This window comes from Manis javanica, chromosome 2 (genome assembly GCF_040802235.1).
Source record: "Manis javanica isolate MJ-LG chromosome 2, MJ_LKY, whole genome shotgun sequence".
NCBI lineage: Eukaryota > Metazoa > Chordata > Mammalia > Pholidota > Manidae > Manis > Manis javanica.
In genome coordinates, this window is record NC_133157.1 from 19,907,080 (window position 1) to 19,927,728 (window position 20,649).

The following is a 20,649-nucleotide window of genomic DNA, read 5'->3' on the forward strand; positions in this document are numbered from 1 at the left end:
CATGTCGGCTTCCGCTTGCGACCTGACCCAGACTGAGCCAGAGACCGGGGGCCGGAGGACCCGGGCGGGAACGGCCCGAGGGGCTGGCTGTGCACCCGAGATGTCCGGGGCGGTGCCGGCGGGCAGCGCCGCGGTGAGCGCCACGACGGGGCGTGGGAGGGGTGGCGGCCAGAGGCGGTCTGGTGGGGGGCGGAAACGGGAGGGCTACTGTAGCCTCTGAATGTGGGTGAACCGGGCATCGGAGCCGACGCTGGAGGGCCTCTGGTGGGGGACGGGCAGCGTCCCGCGGGTCTGTGCAGCCGTGGCGGGGCGGGGTCTGGGGGGTCGGTGAACGCTCCAGGTTAAGGACGTCGCTGTTTGAGGGGTCTGCAGTGACACCGACTGATGGGGGTGGCGGTGAGGGCGTCCTGGAGCAGTCAGTCACTGAAAGGTTAGGGTTTGGAAGGCTTATGGGGATCAGATATGGGGCTTTATAGTCAGAGATTGGGGTTCCGTGGGGATGGGAATTTGGGATGTCGGTGGGAGTCAGTGATGATAGCGCCTCTGGTGATTAGGGTCTGGATTGTCCCTGTCCGTGTGCAGAGGGGCGGGGAGGTCAGTTTATTGCAATAGTTACAGGGAAGAGGGTGGTTTAGAATAGGGTTGTAGCAGTGAAATGAAAACTTAGAATCAAAATACATCTGGAGGTGAGCCAGTAGGACTTTTCAAATGAATTGGTATGGAACACGACGGAAGAGAAAAGTCAAAATTTACATCTAGACTTTTGGCCTAAGAAACTGGATAGATGGGGATTCCTTTCTGAGAAAGGGTTGTGTTGGAGAAGATCACATTTGGTGGATGTAAATGGGAGTCAGGGCGGATGGCAGTGGTTCTGTTTTGGCCACGTCAAGGTGCCCTTTACATATCTAAGTAGAGATGTTGAGTAGTCATCTAGAACTTAGGAGATGTCTGGGCTTGGGAATTCATATTTGAAAAGTATCATCATAAAAGTGGTATTAAAGCCATAACATTGGTTGAGATCACCAGGGGAGAGAAGACAGGGAAGAAAAGAGGGCCAAGGACAGAGCTCTAGGGCGCACTGACATTAGAGGTCTGGTAGAGGACAAACAAGAAAGGAGAGTAAGAATAGCCACTGAGGTAGGAGGAAAACTGTGTAAATGTGATGTCAAAGAAGCATTAAGAAGAAAGCTTTTCAAGACAATAGGGGTAGTCAGTTGTGTCCTATGCTCTTGTGAGTCCCAGAAGTATGACTACAGAGTATTTGACTTTGGTAAGATTATTTAGCTCAATGGTTATTTTGATTGATTAGAGCTCTCTTAATGGAGTCATGGGGGTTTAAATCCTACTGGAATGAGTTGAAAGAATGTGGGGTGATGTAGTAAAGAGAGCAATTATAGAGAATATTAGAAGTTTTCCTGGTAAAGAGAGCAAAGAAACTGACATTGGATGGGACATGCAATTAACAGGGTTTTCTTCAGATAAATTAAATTAGGTAACTTTGTATATCAATGGGTATGATCCTATCTATAGAAAGGGAAAAATTGAGGGTCTAAAAGAGAAAGCTTAATTGAAGGGGTAAAGTTTTGAGAAGGCAGTTGAGGATGAGATCCAGAGTGTAAGAGGAGAAACTGGTCTTTGGTTAGAGAAGGGATATTTATTCCATTTTAATGGAAGGGAAGACAGATTGTATGGGTTTGGAATCAGGTTGGTAGAATTGGTGGTAACAAGGCAAAGTAGTTCTTGTCTGTTTGCATTTATTTTCTCTTGGGAGTATAAGGCAAATTCATCAGCTGAGAGTGGGAAAGGAGTAGATGTTGGAGATTTCAGAGAGAGATAGGAGAGAGTGTTTGGAATACCATCTTGGAAAGAGAAATAGGGAACTGACCATCTTGGATGCCCTTTGAGGTATGTGTGATGAATTTGATGTGAGTCCAGTCAGCACAGTTGTTGGATTTTTCTCTTGGCATGTCCAGCTTCAAGGATGCAGTCAAGAATTAAGAGGACAGTTGGGTTTGACCAAAGCTGAGGCTTTGCCAGGTGAGTACAATAAAGAAGAAAAGGGGCAAGGAAGTTAGAGTTGTTTTCAGTGAAGTGTGTATGACATTAGATAGGAAATCTAAACAACATAGAAGAAAAATAAGGCTATATGGCAGTGGGAGATTGAAAAAATGATTAGGATCGATGAATAAGAGGGCTCCATGAGTTTGGAGAATTACTGGAGTGGAAGTACTAGGGGAAGTAGGCTGGAAAGATAGGAAATGATGGTGAGAGGGTAGAACGTTTTGAGCAGAGATTTCAGAGGTGGTATAGTGATGACAAGGAATGGATTGGTTAGGTGATGAAAAGGTGACTGAGTTTAGAGGGAAGGAAAGATTGTTGGAGTCAGGAGAGAGGGCAGGGGTTGATGGCTCTTCTGCGTTGGTGTAGAGACTTACTGCAGGAGCTGTGGTGAAAAAGGATCTGTTGCTTAAGTTTCCAGTCAATGAGGCAGGATGATTGTGTAGAAAGGTTGACAGAAGAGGCCTTAGAAAGGCCTGCTTGCCAAATTGACCTTTGTCTGACATCTGAGAACCTAGGTTTTGAGAGGGTTCCCACCATTTCCAGAAATGATGAAAAGTGGCTCACTGTGCCTAAACTATGGAAACAATGTGGTTTATGCTGAACACCTGATTTCTTTCTGGGACTCTGGGACTTGTACATGCTAGGCACAGGATGCCTACATGACCAGGCCCTAGGAAAATCCTTGGGCACTAAGTCTCTGGTGAGCTTCCCTGGTCGACAACATTTCACACGTGACAGCACAATTCATTTCTGGAGGAATTAAGTATGTGCTGTGTGACTGCAATTGAGAGAGGATTCTTGGATACTTGTGTCTTGTTTCCTCTTGGCCCAATGTACCTTTTTCCTTAGCTCACTTTGTTTCATATTCTTTTGCTGAACTAAATCATAGTTATGAGTCCTGTGAGTCCTTCTAGCAAATTATCAAGCCAGAGGATTATGGGTTAAAGTCTGGTAATACTCTAAACAAGACAGGGACTTGGAAAGCTGAATGAAAAATGGTTGAAAGTAATATTTTCCTGATTTTTAGGTGTTGAAGTACGTGGATCATGGTGTGCAGAGACAGACAACCTCCACTGGGGGGCAGTGTAAAGGGCGCAGGATCCTCAGGAGACAGATTTCAGCTAAAGCAAGTGGGTGAGGTCATGGCTAAAGAGGTTGAAGGTATAGTGGAGTTGGCTGGCAGTGATTAGGGTTTCTGTAAAAGCCACTGTTTGAGCGTTCTGTTGGTGCCAGTGGCTGGGGATTGCAGGATAAGGGATTGGAGATAGATTGATGTGTTCCATAGGTATCAGTGGTTGAGGAACCTGTAAGAATATGTGATTGAGGTGTTGGTGGGGGCAAGTGATTAGAGACATCTCTCACTGTTAGTGATCGGGATATTTGTCAGGATCAGTCATTTTGGAATTACAGGCTCCATGATTGGGAGGCAAGTGACAGTGGTTGAGGTTTATAAGGAGTCATTGAGGTTAGAGATTGCTTGCCTGTGGAGGTAAGGGGTTATCTTTAAATGTTAAACAAACATGTTTGAATGTACATTTATTAGTATCAAAATTCTCCAATAACTGTGTCATCCTTCTTTCACCTGCCTAATAAGGGGAAAACTTTAACGTGCATTCATTTCTTTCCTGTCCCCAACCCCCTACCAAGTTATAGTCCAACTCATTTTTCTTACATCATATTCCTTGATTTTAGGATAGTTTTATAAGAATTGCACAAGGACATTATCAAGTTACATGGATGTAACTAGACATTTTACTGGCTTTATTATTCATAGCTCTGTCTTTTCATATATTAAGTCTTTACAAATCTCAAAATGTTTATTCTGATCGTTTTATTTTTAAAATGTTTTTGTTTTTAAAATTCATTCCTTTTTTTTTCTCCCCCTCTTCCTTCTCCTCCTTCCCTGCCTCTCTCCTTCTATTTTTAAAGTACATAGGTAATATATTTTCTGTGTCCTTATATGCCCTAAATACTTTACTTTTGCCTCCAAATATAAATGACTTTTGACTGATTATAAAAATTAGCGGTCTCAATTCTTCTACCTCGGAACTCTATAAACACTATTCCATAATCTTTTTGTTATAGAAGAAAAGATAAAGACTGATTCTTGTTTTGTTTTCTTTTGTTTTGTGTACTTGTTTTTCTTTCTGAAAACTGTATAATTTTTTTTATCCTTGAATAAAATAATTCCCAGTAGGCTCTGTCTTAGTTTGGGCTTCTACTACACAAGACCATAGACTGAGTGGTTTATAACCAACAGAAATTTACTTCTGGTAGTTCTGGAGTCTAGGAGTCTGAGATCAGGATGCCAGCATAATTGGGATATGGTGAAGCTCCTTTTCCAGGTGCAGACTTCTTTTTGTACCCTCTAATCTCCCTCATGAAGACTCCACTCTCATGGCCTCATCTAATCCTAATTACCTCTCAGAGGTCCTATCTCCTCATACCATCTCATTTGAGGGCAGGGTTTCAACATAAGAATTTTAGACACAAACATCAGTCCATATCAAGGATGTTTCTTAACATCATGATCAACAGTGAATGGTCAAGGTAAGTACAAGTCATTCTTATCGTGTACAAATGACTCACTAGTGTGGATAAAATTGGACTGAACAGGAATGTGCTATTACAGGGCTCAGTAACATTCAACGATGTGACTATGGCCTTTACCCAGAGGGAATGGGAGCAACTAGATCCTGCTCAGAGGAGCCTGTACAAGGACGTGATGCTGGAGAACTACAGCAACCTTGCCTCAATGGGTGAGGACAATTCCGTTGTAATTCAAAGTCTGTCTACTGTGATACCTTCTCTCTGAAGTCCTTGATAAGTTTGGCCTTGATTTTTATGAGTCAGAGTTGTAATCCCTTTCGGGTACAAGGCAGGATGCTTGTGCTCCTGCCTCCAAAATGGAAGGTCTACTCAGATGGGGTATTTGGGTATCTGCATTGTGAAATTTCAGAAGCCATATATTCTTTATCCTTTCAGAACTAGGAAGCTCAAATATTAGGGCTTGATTTCTGGGATGTCTGTTGTCCTAACACTTGATTTGTACCATTTCTCACGAGCAGGGCATCAAGCTCCTAAACCAGACGTGATCTCCAATTTGGAAAAAGGAGAAGAGCCGTGGCTGGGGAAGGGGAAAAGACCTAGGCAAGGTTGTCCGGGTGAAGTAGTGAGACCCAAACAAACAGGAGCCAATGAAAGTAAGTTCTTAATTTCTTGGTGGTAACTTTGGGATTCTCCAAAGGATAATTTATTCTTAAGTTCTTTTTAAAAAATATTAGACCCTTCTTTATTAACCAGGAAGTAGCAGTAGAAAAATATCAGAATCTCCTAGGGGAAGAGGAGTTCAAACTAAAAAGATTCTCTGAGCTTGGAGACTCTAATATCTCTTCCTTCTATGAATTTGTCCATGGGAGGGGTTCTCGTATGAGGTTCACTATAGTTTCAGGCCTGTCTTACTTAAGGGAATTTGCTTGTACCATTCAGTTTAAGCAAAGTTAGGCTCCAGTATGGAATTACCCCAAAATCTTAGTGGCTTACAAGAAGAAAGATATGTTTGTTGCTAAAGCTGCATCCCTGTTCCACATTATCTTTTGGACCTTCACTATTTAGCAAATTCTGGTTTCACAGCAAAGGGAAAGAAGAGCGAGTAAAATCACATGATGACTCTTAAAAGCACTGATTGGAAGTGGTAGATATCTCTTTCTGCTCACATTTTATTGGTTAATTGGTTAGAGCAGATCACCTGGCCACTCCTAAGTTCAACAGGGCAGGGATGTATAACCCTTCCACAAAGGAGGGTTTCAAGGAGCTATACAATGGAGTTAGGAGGTATGAACCTTTCCCAGGGAACACTAATATAGTCTGCCACACCACTCAAGTTGTGGTAGGAAAAAAGGTAAAAAACCAAGGCTCTAAATCTTTCATACCAATTCCTCAGATGCCTAACTGATCTTTCCATATAGCCATCTTTCCTCATCCATGCTCTCCATGGCTTATCTTTCAGAAGGAGCAATGACCCCCTCTTAACTGTTTTGTGAACCCCATTCCTACTTACTTATTTAAAGTAGTGCTTCTTTTTTAACCTTCCTTTTTCCTAATATCCTAGATTTCCTCCTTTCCTCCAACCAAAATTCTGAGACCACGTGGTGTCAAATTTCCTTCCTTATATATTCAGACCTTCTTAGATCTGTCCTCTTTCTGGCATCATGTTCCCACCCCTAATTACTTTCCATTTCTCTCCTTTTACTGTGAAATCCTTTAGACCTGTGGTCTACAACACATCATCCCATTTTCTCCTTAACCTCTGCAGTCAAATCCCACAGAATTCCTGCCTGTCTAAATTTCTGACTTTAAAGTGATCACTGCCTACTTTCCAGTGCATATTTTAATAGCTTTGATCAGACTGAACTTCTTACCCACCTAGTTTGAATACCACTTGAATCTGATCTTACTTTCTGAGTACTCCTTTCCCATGTATTTCACGTGAGAGTCTTTCTTCTCATTCTGCTGAAATGTCCCTAAGGTTTTGTCTTCTACTTTCTATTCTGTTTTTCTACTGCATTTCTCCCAAAGGAATCATCCATTATGCAAAAACCAGCTGTTTATTCTATATTGGTGACTTCCAAGATAAATTTATCTTATTCAGGTAAATCTCTAATTCCTCTGTGTTGCACTCATCTTTGCCTGCTCAGAGAACAGCTCATTCTCAGGATGTCAGAAATTGACAGTTTTATCTTTCTTTCTAAATTAGAGTTTCCTTTCACCTTCCCTATTTTTATCAAGGTCTACTCTGAGGTCTGTCTACCAGGGAATTCCTCTGAATCTTTTCTCTCTTGTTTTGTTATCTTCTCCTCTGTTCCTGGTTTAGTTTTCTTCCTCAATTCTGACATCACCCAAATCAGATTCATATTATCTCATACCTAGATTGCTCCAATTCCAAGGTGTACTTGTTGAATCTACTTTTTTGTATAATTCATCTTAGATGTTGCCACCAAACATGAAAATATTCATTATTATTTACATCACCATAGCCCCAAAATTAGCAGAATGTCCACAATATCTTTTTAAGTTTCTTCTGACCCCAAATTTTCCAAGATTCCATGAACTTCCTACGACCAGAAGGACCAGTCCTACAAATGACAAATGAAGAGACCTCTTTGTTTTTGATCCATCCAGTGGTAGGTCCAGTTTTGGCTATCTTTACTTTTCTTGCTGATACTTAGTGTTACAACTAAAAAATTATCCTGAGTCATTTAATGCATCTTTGTCATTGCTACAGTGACAGTGTTCTTGCCTCAGGTTCTTATATAGAACTTGAAAGTTCTTCAAGGAGGGACTATTTTATTCCCTCCAATGATTTTTCTGGGTCTAGTGAGCTCCAAACTTAGTTTCTGGAGTTATAGTAATTTCTGCTTACAGTTCATGTTTTAGTTACTGTCTCAGATTCAGGACAAGCCTATAGCCTTATTCACATGCTCTGTCAGACCCAACTCTCCCTTAGAATGATGCTATTATTATACCGGTTCACTAGTTCAGATTCTCATTCTTTCCTTCACGGTAAATTTCTCCTGTAGTGCTTTCTATCTTTTCTTCCTGGCCAATGTCAGTTGGGAACAGCCCAAGCCATCATTATAAGAGGTTCTTATGTTACAGCTCAAGGGGAATGGTTTGAGTTTTGATCCCTTTTTTCCTAGAAGGCAGTTTGCTTCTGTCCTCTCCAGCATTCACGGGCATTGGAAGATACCTCCACCATGCTCCGTAAATGTTCTAGTTATATTCTTTCTTCCAGGATGCTTGCATCACTTAAAATGCTCTAAATGAAAAAATTAGCTGGCAACTCCACCTCTCCCTACTGTATCTCTACCTCTACTATATCTATACTTATAAAAATTGATATTCTACTCCATGGGAACTAATCTTGTAAAAGTCCTTCATAAAAATTTCCTAGCTTACATTCAAATACCATACCACTTTTCTGTTTGATTCCAGTTTCCACTTTATCCTTATAATATTCCTTTAGGACCAAGGTGGCTATTTACTTTCTTTGTTTTTGAGATCTTGGGGACTCATATCTTCTTCTCTCTATGAGTCTAATTCACACCTTGAAGCTTTTTTCTGCTTTTCCATGCACATAGCTGACAAAGGCCACCCAAAAATGGTAGTCCCAGCCCTTAAGTTCAGGTTTTTATACATGTAGAAGCCATACCTAACTACAAAGAAGTCTGAGTTTCAATTATAAATTCTTAAGAGAGCAAAATTATTGAACAAGCTGGGACCCTGTGTTTACCACTGTCCAATTAATTATTTTCAACCAGTGCTTGGACTATATAGTACAAACATAGTTGCCTACATCTGTCAGTGTGGATGGTGGTCTCAGAGAAGGGAAACGTGCATTGAGAAGATATTTTAAAATGTATAATTAATTGTATAATGTGTGGAGGGAGGAATGTAGGCAATCATTAGAGCTAGGAATAAGCATAAAATTTATAGTTGGTAATTGGGAGACTGACCCAGCAGAAACCAGGGCATGCTCTATAGAAAACTGTTAGAAAACAAGCATGTGTGTCCACTGTAAATCCAAATGGTGTAAAATTTGTTTGTCAATCTCATAAATGTGATTTTTATCATATGGTAAAAGCATCAGGGATTTTTTTCTTTTTCAGTACAGGAATGTCATTATATATTGATCATTGGTAGAAGCAGTGAAACACCCTTTCCTGCTTATTCCCTTAGTTACCTATGAGCTGTTCAGTAATCCTTGGTAGACTACCTTATTTTCTTTATTTTGGCTCTTGGGACTGCAATAACAAAAATGTACTTGAACTAGCCCAGGTAAATGGAGGAATTTATTATAAGGACATGGGTGTATCTCTTGTAACCTAAGGGGAGATTCTTGAGCCAGACCTTATTAAGGACTAGAACAAGGAACTGGAAAGCCATTAGGAACTGGGATTATGCAAATGGTGTCTGTGAGGGTACTTGATCTCTGCTTCTCTGTGCAAGCTTCATTCTTTGTCCTAATGAACTTTCTGTTTACACAGGCAAAATATGGCTTTACTACTTGTATCATTTTAAAATTTAAGCATTCAGGACTAACTAGTGTAAATTTCAGTCTGAGTTTCAATTATAAATTGAATTCAATTATAAAAAAAATTCAATTATAAATAAGATTTATTGGACATTTTGGTTAAGCTAGATGGGTCTCCAACTAGAACCATGGAGACCTGGATTGGTATAGTACAGGACATGGGAGTCAAATACTATGGGTAGATTGGAAGTCACCAAATCTTTGCAGCTTGGGCTAAGGAGATGCCTCAAAAAGTGTCAACTACAACCACAAGCTTTTTAAGCTTCATCTGTTCGCTAGTTATTGCTCCTCGTGTTTATTTCATCTTCTATCCCAAGTTGCAAGGTCACATTTATAAACATCCAAAGTTTTCTTCTAATCACTATTGCCAAATTTCTTTTCCTTTGTTTACTATAGCACTTTCCTTTTCAAGTCCAAGAGGATAGGGACATTTCTGCTTGATATTTCATTCACTTTGGTATAGTAGGCTTGAACAAAGACTCAGCCCCACAACAGGGCATTTCTTTATAGACTGCATTCCAAAATAAGAGAGTGCAAAGATTCACAAGGATGCTTCATTGAATTCCATTTCAGAAGAAGTCCAGCAAGATGAGGATCAGCTAAAGAATCAACAGGAATCTCAAAACAAACTCCTTAGGGAAGCTGTACTCAAGAAAAAAACTCTGACTAAGAAGAAAGGCCATGAATGCAATTCACTGGGGAAAAAAGATGTGAGTACAAAACATGTTCCTTCAAAAAAAAAGCTTCTTAAAGTTGATTCACATGGAAAGAGTTTGAAACAAAATTTAGACTTACCTGGTCATATAAGAAATTGTGCAAAAAAGAAACCTGGTGTCGCTAAAGGGCACAGGAAATCAGTCAGCCATAACTTATCTGATACGAAGAACAAAACTCAAACTGGAAAGAAACATAAGAAATTATCCAACCATAGCTCACCTAATAAGTGTGACAAAACTCAAACTGGTAAGAAACATGACAACTTAGTTTGTCAGAGCTTATCCCATGCTAAATGGGAGAAAATTCAACCTGGTGAGAAACATGAAAAGTCATCCAGCCACAGCTCATCTCCTACTAAGTGTGACAAAACTCAAGCTAAAGTGAAACCCTATGAATGTAACCAATGTGGGAAGGTTCTCAGCCATAAACAAGGACTTGTTGACCATCAGCGAATTCATACTGGGGAGAAACCATATGAGTGTAATGAATGTGGGATAGCCTTTAGCCAAAAGTCACACCTTGTTGTGCATCAGAGAACTCACACTGGAGAAAAACCATATGAATGTATGCAATGTGGCAAAGCCCATGGCCATAAACATGCCCTCACTGACCATCTAAGAGTTCATACTGGAGAAAAACCCTATGAATGTACTGAATGTGGAAAGACCTTCAGACACAGCTCAAACCTTATTCAACATGTGAGATCTCACACAGGTGAGAAGCCCTATGAATGTAAGGAATGTGGAAAATCCTTTAGATATAACTCATCTCTTACTGAACATGTAAGAACTCATACAGGTGAAATACCATATGAATGTAATGGATGTGGAAAAGCCTTTAAGTATAGCTCATCTCTTACTAAACATATGAGAATTCATACGGGTGAGAAACCCTTTGAGTGCCAGGAATGTGGGAAAGCTTTCAGCAAGAAGTCACACCTCATTATACATCAAAGAACTCATACTAAGGAGAAACCTTATAAATGTAATGAATGTGGAAAAGCCTTTGGACATAGCTCATCTCTTACTTACCACATAAGAACTCATACAGGTGAAAATCCCTTTGAATGTAATCAATGTGGGAAGGCCTTTAAACAAATTGAAGGCCTTACTCAACATCAGAGAGTTCATACTGGGGAGAAACCCTATGAATGTAATGAATGTGGAAAAGCCTTTAGCCAAAAGTCACACCTCATTGTACATCAAAGAACTCATACTGGGGAGAAACCCTATGAATGTAGTGAATGTGGAAAAGCCTTCAATGCAAAGTCACAACTTGTTATACATCAGAGATCTCACACTGGAGAGAAACCATATGAATGTAATAAATGTAGGAAAGCCTTCAAACAAAATGCATCCCTTACCAAACATGTGAAAACTCATTCAGAAGAGAAATCTCATGAATGAAATTAATGTAGAAAGTCTTTTAACTGAACAGGTTTCATTTAACCTTAAAAGTATAGTTGACCCTTAAACAACATGAGAGTTGACCCTCCACACAACTGACAATCCACATACTTTTGATTTGCCAGAGACTTAGCTACTAATAGTCTGTTCTTGACCAGAAGCCTTATCAATAACATAAACAGTTGATTAACACATATTTTGTATGGTATATGTATCATATACTGTATTCTTACCACAAAGTAGCTAGAGAAAATAAAATGTTTTTTTCAAACTGTTGCAAATCTCAAAACAATTCTCCAATGTATCTATTGAGATAAGTCTGTATGTAAGTGGACCCACACAGTTCAAACCCATATTGTTCAAGGATCAACAGTGTTCTGAATTTAAAGAATGTTAGAAAGCCTTTAACAAGAAGTCACACCTCATTACACATAGAGGATTTAAAAATGAATCTTCACATAGAAGCAATAGATGACAAGTTTAAACTTGATACCAAGCCCTTATGGAAAATATTGTTTTAAAAATACTCAGTTATTATAAATGATGTAAATGTTCAGATTGAAATAAAGCTTTAAATATTTTTAATAAGTTTAATAATTAGAACAATAAAGAGACATATTGCATATGCTGACAATTCCTGAGTTGCTTGAATGTTGGGTACTTAGGCACCTAATTCACATATGAGAATTGAATTTGCGTATCTGTCTATTGCCATGTATAAATGTTTGTGGCCATTCATATGAGCCTTATCTTTAATATTATCACCCAGCTCTTTGTTAATGTCTTTGTTAGCTTCTACATCAGCAGAAAACTTTATAAAAGGGTTTTTATTTATATAAATAATGGTAACACAAAACTAAGGGAAATGAAAGAAAGCAGCTGAGGATACACAGGTGCTGGTAGGGAATTATGTCCAAGATATAATGTTAAGTGAAAAAATCAGGGTGCTGAACCATGTATATAGTATGTTCCCACTGTGTACAAAAGAGTGTGTGCATCTGTCTATTTCTCTCCATCTGTGTGTGTGTGTGTGTATGTATACATATAGTTGTATGTGAATATATGTCACTTTAAAAAATGTGGAAGGAACTTAATGGTGGTTGCCATTGGGCACAGTAGTACAGGAATGGGGTCTGGCATGAGAGGGAGAGCTTTTATTTTATATTGTTTGAATTATTTTATCACGTACAGGTATTATTTTCATAATTAAAGTCCTTTTACTATGCATAAATCAACACTAAAGTTTTCTCTGAACCCATTTCATGATGTTTTTGACAAAGTAAAAGTTTGACATAAGAATGCCTATTTATGAATAATGATGACTCTAAGGATATGATACTAAATTAGATATTTAATTCAGAAAGACCTTTCCTATCAAACACAAGTTCTTTCATTAAAATAGTGAATTACAACTATAACTTAGCACTTTGTTTCTTCTGTTTGTCATTTTTTAAAAAAACAGAATAAATTATTGCAGGTGAATGAAAATGATTTTCTGAACAACCATCCACATAATCTCATATTCAAAGCACTTAAACACAAACACCTCAATCTGGGATTTCAAATACATTGCAACAAATGTCACTACTCCCTGTTCTTACCCAGTAGCACATGTTGTTAATGGATCACTGCACTCTGTCTGAGTGAATTTAGACTTGGCCTCAGAATCATTCTTAAGCATGCATTCTGGATGGTAATATGAATCTATACGGATTTGCACAGGAAACCTATTTTCTACTACACACCTAAATTTTTTTTAAACTCATGAATCAGATAAAAATACAGCTGGACTGTTTTAAAATTTAAGTAGTTAATCTAAAAACAGTGGTGTAAGGACAAATGGTTTTGTAATGTAAGGTAATGATAACATTTGTCATGTATATCACCTATGTTTTTCACAGCACATTTATTACATCACTTCATTTGTTCCTCAGAACGATGAGGAATGAAGTCAGAACAGATGAGTCAGAAGCAAAACTTATCTAGTTACGGTCAGTTCTATTCAATAAATATTTCTTGTAGATACTAGTCTAGCATAATGATGGGAACTCAACAAATATGTGATAAAATATTATCTTGGCAAATATTCCCTACGCAAGCTGCTGACAATTGCATATGCTGACAATTCCTGAGTTGCTTGAGTGTTGTGTACTGACCTCATTTTAGATAATTGAAAGGTATAATATTGAAAATGGAATTTGTGTGTGTGTGAGTGTGAGTGTGTGTGTGTGTGTGTGTATGCATGTGTTGAAAGATCTACCCATGGATATTATGCCCTTATTTCCAAGCAACTTATTTACTCTTGGGCAGATAATGATTTGTAAAAGCCATTTTCATCAACAAATTTTTACCAAGCAGAAGTCTAAGTACTATGCACAGAATGAATCATCACTGTTCAGAGCTATAGAAAATGTGCACTTTTTGGAAGGATAAAACTTACAGGTTATGATTAGGTTAAATTTCCCACACAACTTAGAGAACCGATATTAGTAACACACCTAGGACAATCAGGAATACAGGTATACCTGAACAGTAGAGATGATGCCGAAAGCCATCGTGTGCAGTAAAAAAATAAAAGCATCAATAAATGAGGAAATGGTGTCTAAAAATGATTGGAAGTAAGCAATGAAAGAAAACAGACATATAGTTGAGTCTAAATGACAAATGAAAACATCAGGTTATAAATGGTATGTACATTAAATCAACATTAAAATATATATGTAATATTTATACATAGAAATACATGTTGGAAGATAAATAACATCACCGTCATGTGGACAGGGGCTCTTTCAGGATTGTGAGCTTTAGAGTAACCTTTATGTTTTTCTAAATAATTTTTATATTTTCATGAATTAATTTTTTATTGTAATGGGTCTCCATTTCTGGTATGGCCAAGTAGAGTTCTACTGAGCCTGACCCTCCCACAGATAACAGTTATAAACTCTGGACAGAACACACACACACTCACACAAAACAATGACCCAGAAGTAATGGAGAGTGAACAAAAGCAAATTATGGAAAGGGTTGAAACTTTGAGGAAGGGAATGGTAGGAAGTTAAATAAGATTTTTATAGCTTTTAGCTGAGACTACACTGACATTGGTGTAGCAGAAGTGGATTTAAAAAACATTAATATTCATCAAAGAAATACAATAGAATCCAGAATCTCTATAACTTATCATTCATGATATCCAAGCTACTAGACAAAGTTACTTGTATTTCCTAATTCAGAGAATTAGGAAAATGTGACTCCAGTTCAAGAAAACAGACAACCAACCCAGAAATTAGAACAAACATATGAGAATATTAATGTAGTTATTATAACTATGCTTAATGAAATAAAAATACACTCACAATGAATATGGAGGGTTTTTTTTTTTAACTCAGCAAAGAAACAAATCACAAAGCCAAAAGAAAATTCTGGAACTAAAAAATACAATGTCTGAAATTAAAAATTCACAAGATAAGTTTACCAGTAGAATGTAAATCATAGGGGAAGCATCACTGAACTTGAGGTCAGTAGAAATGATCCAAACAAGTGAGAAAAAAATTATTGAAAAGACAGTAACAGAACCTCAGTGACCTTTAGGATAATAATAAAATGTCTTGCATAGGTGTAGCTGAAGTCCCAAAAGGAGAGCAAGAAGAAAATGGGGATATTCAAAGATATTCAATCTCCTGAAATTTGGTAAGTGATATAAATGTACTGATGTGAGAATCTAAGCCAACTCCAAGTAGGATAACTGTGAAGAAAACCGTGATTAGCACATCTTAGACAAGCTGCTAGAATCTGAAAATAAAAATAAAATCGTGAAAGCAAGGGGAATAAAAACATTATATGTGATAAAAACAATTCTAATGATTGGTGGCTTATCATCAAAAACTATGGAATAGATCAGTATCCTTAAAGTGCTGTAGAAAAAACAAAATAACCTTGAATTCTATATCCAACAAAAATATCCTTCAAGAATGAAGGTGAAATAATGACATTTCAGATGAAAGAATTAATACAAGTTATCCCCAAAGACCATAAAATTCTTCAGGTTGAAGGGAAATGATACCAGATGGAAACATTTCTTCCGTAAGCATTGAAGAGCATTAGAAATGGTAAATACATCGGTAAATATAAAGGACTTTCTTTAAAATACTTAATATTGGTTAAAACAAAACTTCCTGTCTTCTGTGGATTGTGAAGTATTTAGATGCAATAGAAACTCTAGTATATCCCACAGTTTGGCTGCCATCTCAGTGCCATAGTGTGGGGTAGCACGAGTTGGCAGGGTGGCCTAGGTGGTAGGAGTGGGGCAGAGACCCAGCATGAGGTAATGGCACCATCTTGGAAGTGGCAAAGGCGAGGTTCCCATGCTGATGTCATCAGGGGAAGGCCTGGGCACAGATCCAGCCTTTCTGGGGGCATGCTGGGGGATAACTTGGCAAGTCTAGGGCATCCACACATCCCAGTGAAGAGTGGATGGATGATGTGTGTCTTGGCCATCACGGCGGAAAGACATTTGCGTCTCAGACCTCGGCTGCCACATTGGTGGCAGAGATTGGGGGAAGTAGGGGGTGCTAAATTCTGGGCCTTCCCACCATCATACTGGACGGTCCCCATTTCCTTCCAGCCTTAAGTGTCAAGATTGTTTACCAGTTCTTAGAGGCACTGTGGCCTGTAGAGCCCCAGGGCAGCTCTTGGGGTTAGGGGATTGGCGGGGTCAACTCCCTGGGAAGACACAGCAGGCATGGCTGAAGTTGGTGCTTGCACTCCCCAGGAGGAGGAAAGGGGAGCGCCTGGCCCCAGGGGCCTTGGTACCAGCCCACCTCCCTGCCTAGGTCCGCTTGTGCTCCAGATGGCCCTGTAGACTTAACTTCCCCAGCTGGCCGCCTTCCCATGGAGCATCCCTATTGAGAGCCTAGGCCCTTCTTGGGTGTTGGACACTGCATTGCCTCAAACTACAGTTCCACTAGAGCAAAGGAAGGAGGCTTCTCTCTCACTTAACCACTACCTGGGAGATGGGGAGTCTCAGCTGGGTCACTGCTGTCCTGTATCAGAGAAGGCATGCCATAAGAAAAAAAGAAAGAAAAAAAAACTCTCTAGTATGAAGAATGGGGAGTAAAACCTATATTGTAGACAGGTTTCTATGTGATATGGCACAATATCAACTTCAAGTAGATAGTGAAAGTCAAAGATGTATAGAGCAATCCCTGGAGAAACCACCAAAGGGTAAAGCAAAGAGGTATAGTAAAAAATAAGACAGATAAATTTGTGAACCTCCAGAAATTATTTAAAAATTCCTAATGGAAGCAGGAAGGGAGGTACAGAGGAATAAAAATCAAAGGGCACAAACAATGTAAACAATAAGATGGGGGACCTAAATCCAACCAGAGTAATAATTACATTATAAGTTCATGGACTGTTCTCAAAAAAGTAAACATAGATAGATATACCATACAATCTAATATTTACACTTCTGTGTATTTAACTGAAGAAAACAAAAACACTAATTTGAAGAGATACATGCACTCCTGTTTATTGCAGCATTACTTACAATAACTGAGATACTGAAGCAACCTAAGTCCCATTAATAGGTGAACAGATAAAGAAGATGTATATATACACAAAGGAATATTACTCAGCCATAAAAAGAGTGAAATCCTGCCATTTGCAACAACATTTATAGACCTAGAAGGTATTATGCTAAGTGAAATAAGTCAGAGAAAGACAAATTACACATGATTTCACTTATATGTAGGACTAAACAAAACAAATGAATAAACAAAACTCAGAAACAGATTCATACAGAGAACAAACTAGTGGTTGCTGAAGGGAGTGGATGGGGACAAGCAAAACAGGCTGAAGAGTTTCAAGAGATACAAACTTCCAGTTACAAAATAAATGTCACAGAGATGAAAGGTACAGCATGGGAAGCATTCATAATATATGTAAATGTTGAATCACTATGTTGTACACCTGAAACCATTGTATTATGTCAACGACATTCCATAAAAAAAGTAAATGAACTAAGCACTTCAATTAACAGGCAGATTTTCATAATGGATAAAAAAGCAAGACACAATTTTATGCTTTCTACAAGATCTAGAATTTAAAAAAACACCAAGAAGTTAAAATTAAGTGGACTGAAAACGATATACCATACAAATAGTAAGCATTCAAAGGCTAGAATGGCTATATTAATAGCAGACAAAACAGATTTCTCAATAAAGAGTGTAACAGAGATAAAAAGGGCCAATTTAAAAAGGTAAACAATTCATCAAGAAGACATAACATTCATAAATGTTTATGCACCTAAAACTGAGCTCCAAAGTATATTGAAAGAATTTGGAGGAATTCAGAAATTGAAGCAGAAATTGAAATAATTAAAGGGAGATACTGACAATTCCACAATCATAATGGGAGATTTTCATACCCCTCTGTAGGCAACTGATGGAACAACTAGACAGAAAAATTAGTAAAGACATAGATTACCTGCAGAATACTATAAAAAAACTTTTACCTAACTGATATTTATAGAACATTAACTCTACCACTGTAGAACATATATTTTTTCAAATGTACATGATATATATACCAAGACAGAAAATATACTGGGCCACAAAACCCATTGATACATTCAAAATGACTGAAATCATACAGAGTATGCTCTCTAAGCACAATAAAATTGTGGTTGGGTTCTCTGGAGGCAAATACTGAGATAGATATGGAGGTTATCAGATGCTCATTAAAGATCAGTACAATACCTGTGAAAGAAAGTGGGAGAGGCAGGATTGAGTGAAGGAAGTTTAAATACATTTCAGGCCCAACAAAGCCTTTGCTAACATGATGGGAAGCTCTGGAGTGACTGTTTTTCCCACACAAGTGCCCTGATTGGACCTTTATGCCCCCACCTTCCTCATTCACCAGATGGATGCTGCCCTGCAAAGGGCATGACCTTGGGTGAGGCAGCTCCCTGTAGCTGAGGCCCATCTTTAAGTAGCTGACAGCTATAAGTTGTCTTTTGATTGCGCACTCCCCACAGCTGAATAGCACGTCGTTCCTTGAAGAAGAATCTGGATATGCAACTCTACGTCTATCATAATCCATCCCTTGCTCTGCTCAGATACACTTCTCTATATGTATCTGTGAAGTCCATCCTCTAGGATATCTGAGTCCCTCGCTGCCTGGGGAGAAATTAGGAGAGAGACATTAGTGGGGTAAATTACAGCTCCTGCTGCTATAGTGGTCTCAGGTTCACAGTAGATAACTCACTGTTTCCCTTCTCCATTATCCATTCTCAGCTACCTCTGCTCATCTCAGACACTGGCCTTGCTCCAGAATCCCAGGAACTAAGTTGTTCTTCCACTGGGACTTGCCAACAACCCCACGTGGCATCTCTTCCCACCACTGATACCACCAAAACAAAGGGTTAAATAAACATCAACTTGATATATATGTGGGGGTCTATTTCTGAACTCTGTTCCATTTTTCTGTTTATTTACTTTGACTGAACTGATTGTTGTAACTTTATAATAAGCTTTAAAGTCAGGTAGAATGACAGTAAGCCCACCAACTTTTTCTTTTTTTAAATTGTTGTGGCACGTGTTCAATTTTGAAAGTATTGCCAAATCGTCTGCAACCTACAATGTATGTGAATAAGTCCATACTTGATTCTTTTCACATTGGGTATTAACAGGCTTTTAAATCTTTACCAATATGGAAAAAAGTTCATTGTTTAATTTACATGTCTTTAATTATTATCAAGGCACCTCTGTTTCTTTAATTGGGTTTTTGATCTGTATAATTATCTGAAGACGTGATTCTCAGGTAATAGTTTAAATTTTGCTTTTGTTTCTTATTCCATTTTGAATTAAAAACATTTTTTATATAGTTCCTTTTGTTTTCTTGATTTCTCCCTTCATTTTTCATTTCTTACATACCTTGAGACCTTTCTCCTTTCTACTTTGGGATCATTCTCCACCAGGGAATTCACTCTCTTCTGGGCCTTTAACTCTCCTTTTCTGCTGCAGCTCTTCCCAGTCTCTGACGTGTTTAAATTGCCTTGTATGTTAAAAATAACCAGCTTGTAACCTGAACTCTCATCTTTTTCTCCCTTAACACACAAGCTCCTTGAAAACTGGTACTATCTTGGCATTTCCACTTCCCCAGTTGACATTCATGCTTCAGTACAATGAAGTAGGGCTCTCTCTTCCTCATTACTGTGAAACAATTTCTAATAAGGCCATATCTTGCTGTTATTAAATCCAAGGGACATTTTTGTCCTTATCTTAGTGGATTTTTGGTTGTATCTGACATTTGATACTTCCTTCTTCCTTTAACTATTTCACCATTGGTTCCTCTGATCCGCTCTCTGTGATCTGCTCCCCCACCCCACCCGGCCCCTCTCTTCTGTTGCACTCATTGGTTCCTCTGTTTCTTCTCACCCTTCATCAGTAGGTATTTTCCAAGGCTCCATCCTTGGTGCCTTGTTTTTTCCAATGTATGTGCTTTCCCCTGAGGGACTGCATCTCTTTTCTATAACAATCTATAAAAACCACCACTTTCAGATGTATCTGGATTGTATCTGATTGACTGAAAGCAATCTTTGGACTATAAATTTGTATCAAAGTAAGTTGCATATCACACATCTGTAGTACATGAGATTCTACACATTTATCATGTGCATAATGCCATTTCCATGGATTATCTGACCCATGCCGCCTCTAACTTTCTAAGCCAGCTGAGAGTAGAATGGAATATTCAACAGAACATTCTCCCACATCATGATTAACCTGGAGCATCTGGACAGTAAGAATTATTTTCATTGTTTAAGTAAGGTAAGTATCATAAGCTAAGGGAAGTAACATAAAAATTCACCATAAAGTATTCTTATGTGTGTGTGATTCCAAAGCAAGAAAGTATACTTATCTGGCTTATGAAATAAGGCATTTTTCTTAATTTTAACTATGTTTTACTCTACCTTGTGTATCTCTGTTCCTGTCTCTGGGGTCAGCATACATCCTAGATCGCCCAGGACAGATTTTATGCCTGTTGTCCAGATAGAATTATTAATAGCACATTTTTTTTTTTTTACTGTCAAAGCTGTCCTGGATTGAGTGACAAATGGTACTGATATCTTTGCCTCTTTACCAGAAGAAATTAATTGACATTCAGAAGACACTCATTATTAAGATGTACTGTCGTGTAATGGTTAGGAGCATAAGCTCTGAGTCAGACTTTGGGACTTGGCTGCACTGCTAACAAGCTGTGTGACCTTTTGGTGCCTCAGATTCCTCCTCTGTAAAAAGGGGATAATAATGGTTTCTCCCTCAACGTTAAATTAAATCAGGGTTCAGCAAACCTCTGGTGTAAAGGGATAGA

At 38.5% G+C, this 20,649-nt stretch overlaps 1 protein-coding gene across 1 annotated transcript in view; it reads left to right on the plus strand.

Moving 5' to 3' along the window:
- The window catches only part of ZFP37 (ZFP37 zinc finger protein), a 56,942-nt gene continuing 36,293 nt past the window's right edge, over positions 1 to 20,649 (plus strand). Inside the window, 4 exon segments of the mRNA XM_073226033.1 lie at positions 1 to 133; positions 4,694 to 4,820; positions 5,130 to 5,264; positions 9,728 to 11,241. Coding sequence (XP_073082134.1) covers positions 2 to 133; positions 4,694 to 4,820; positions 5,130 to 5,264; positions 9,728 to 11,241 — 1,908 coding nt within the window. The 5' untranslated portion in view covers position 1.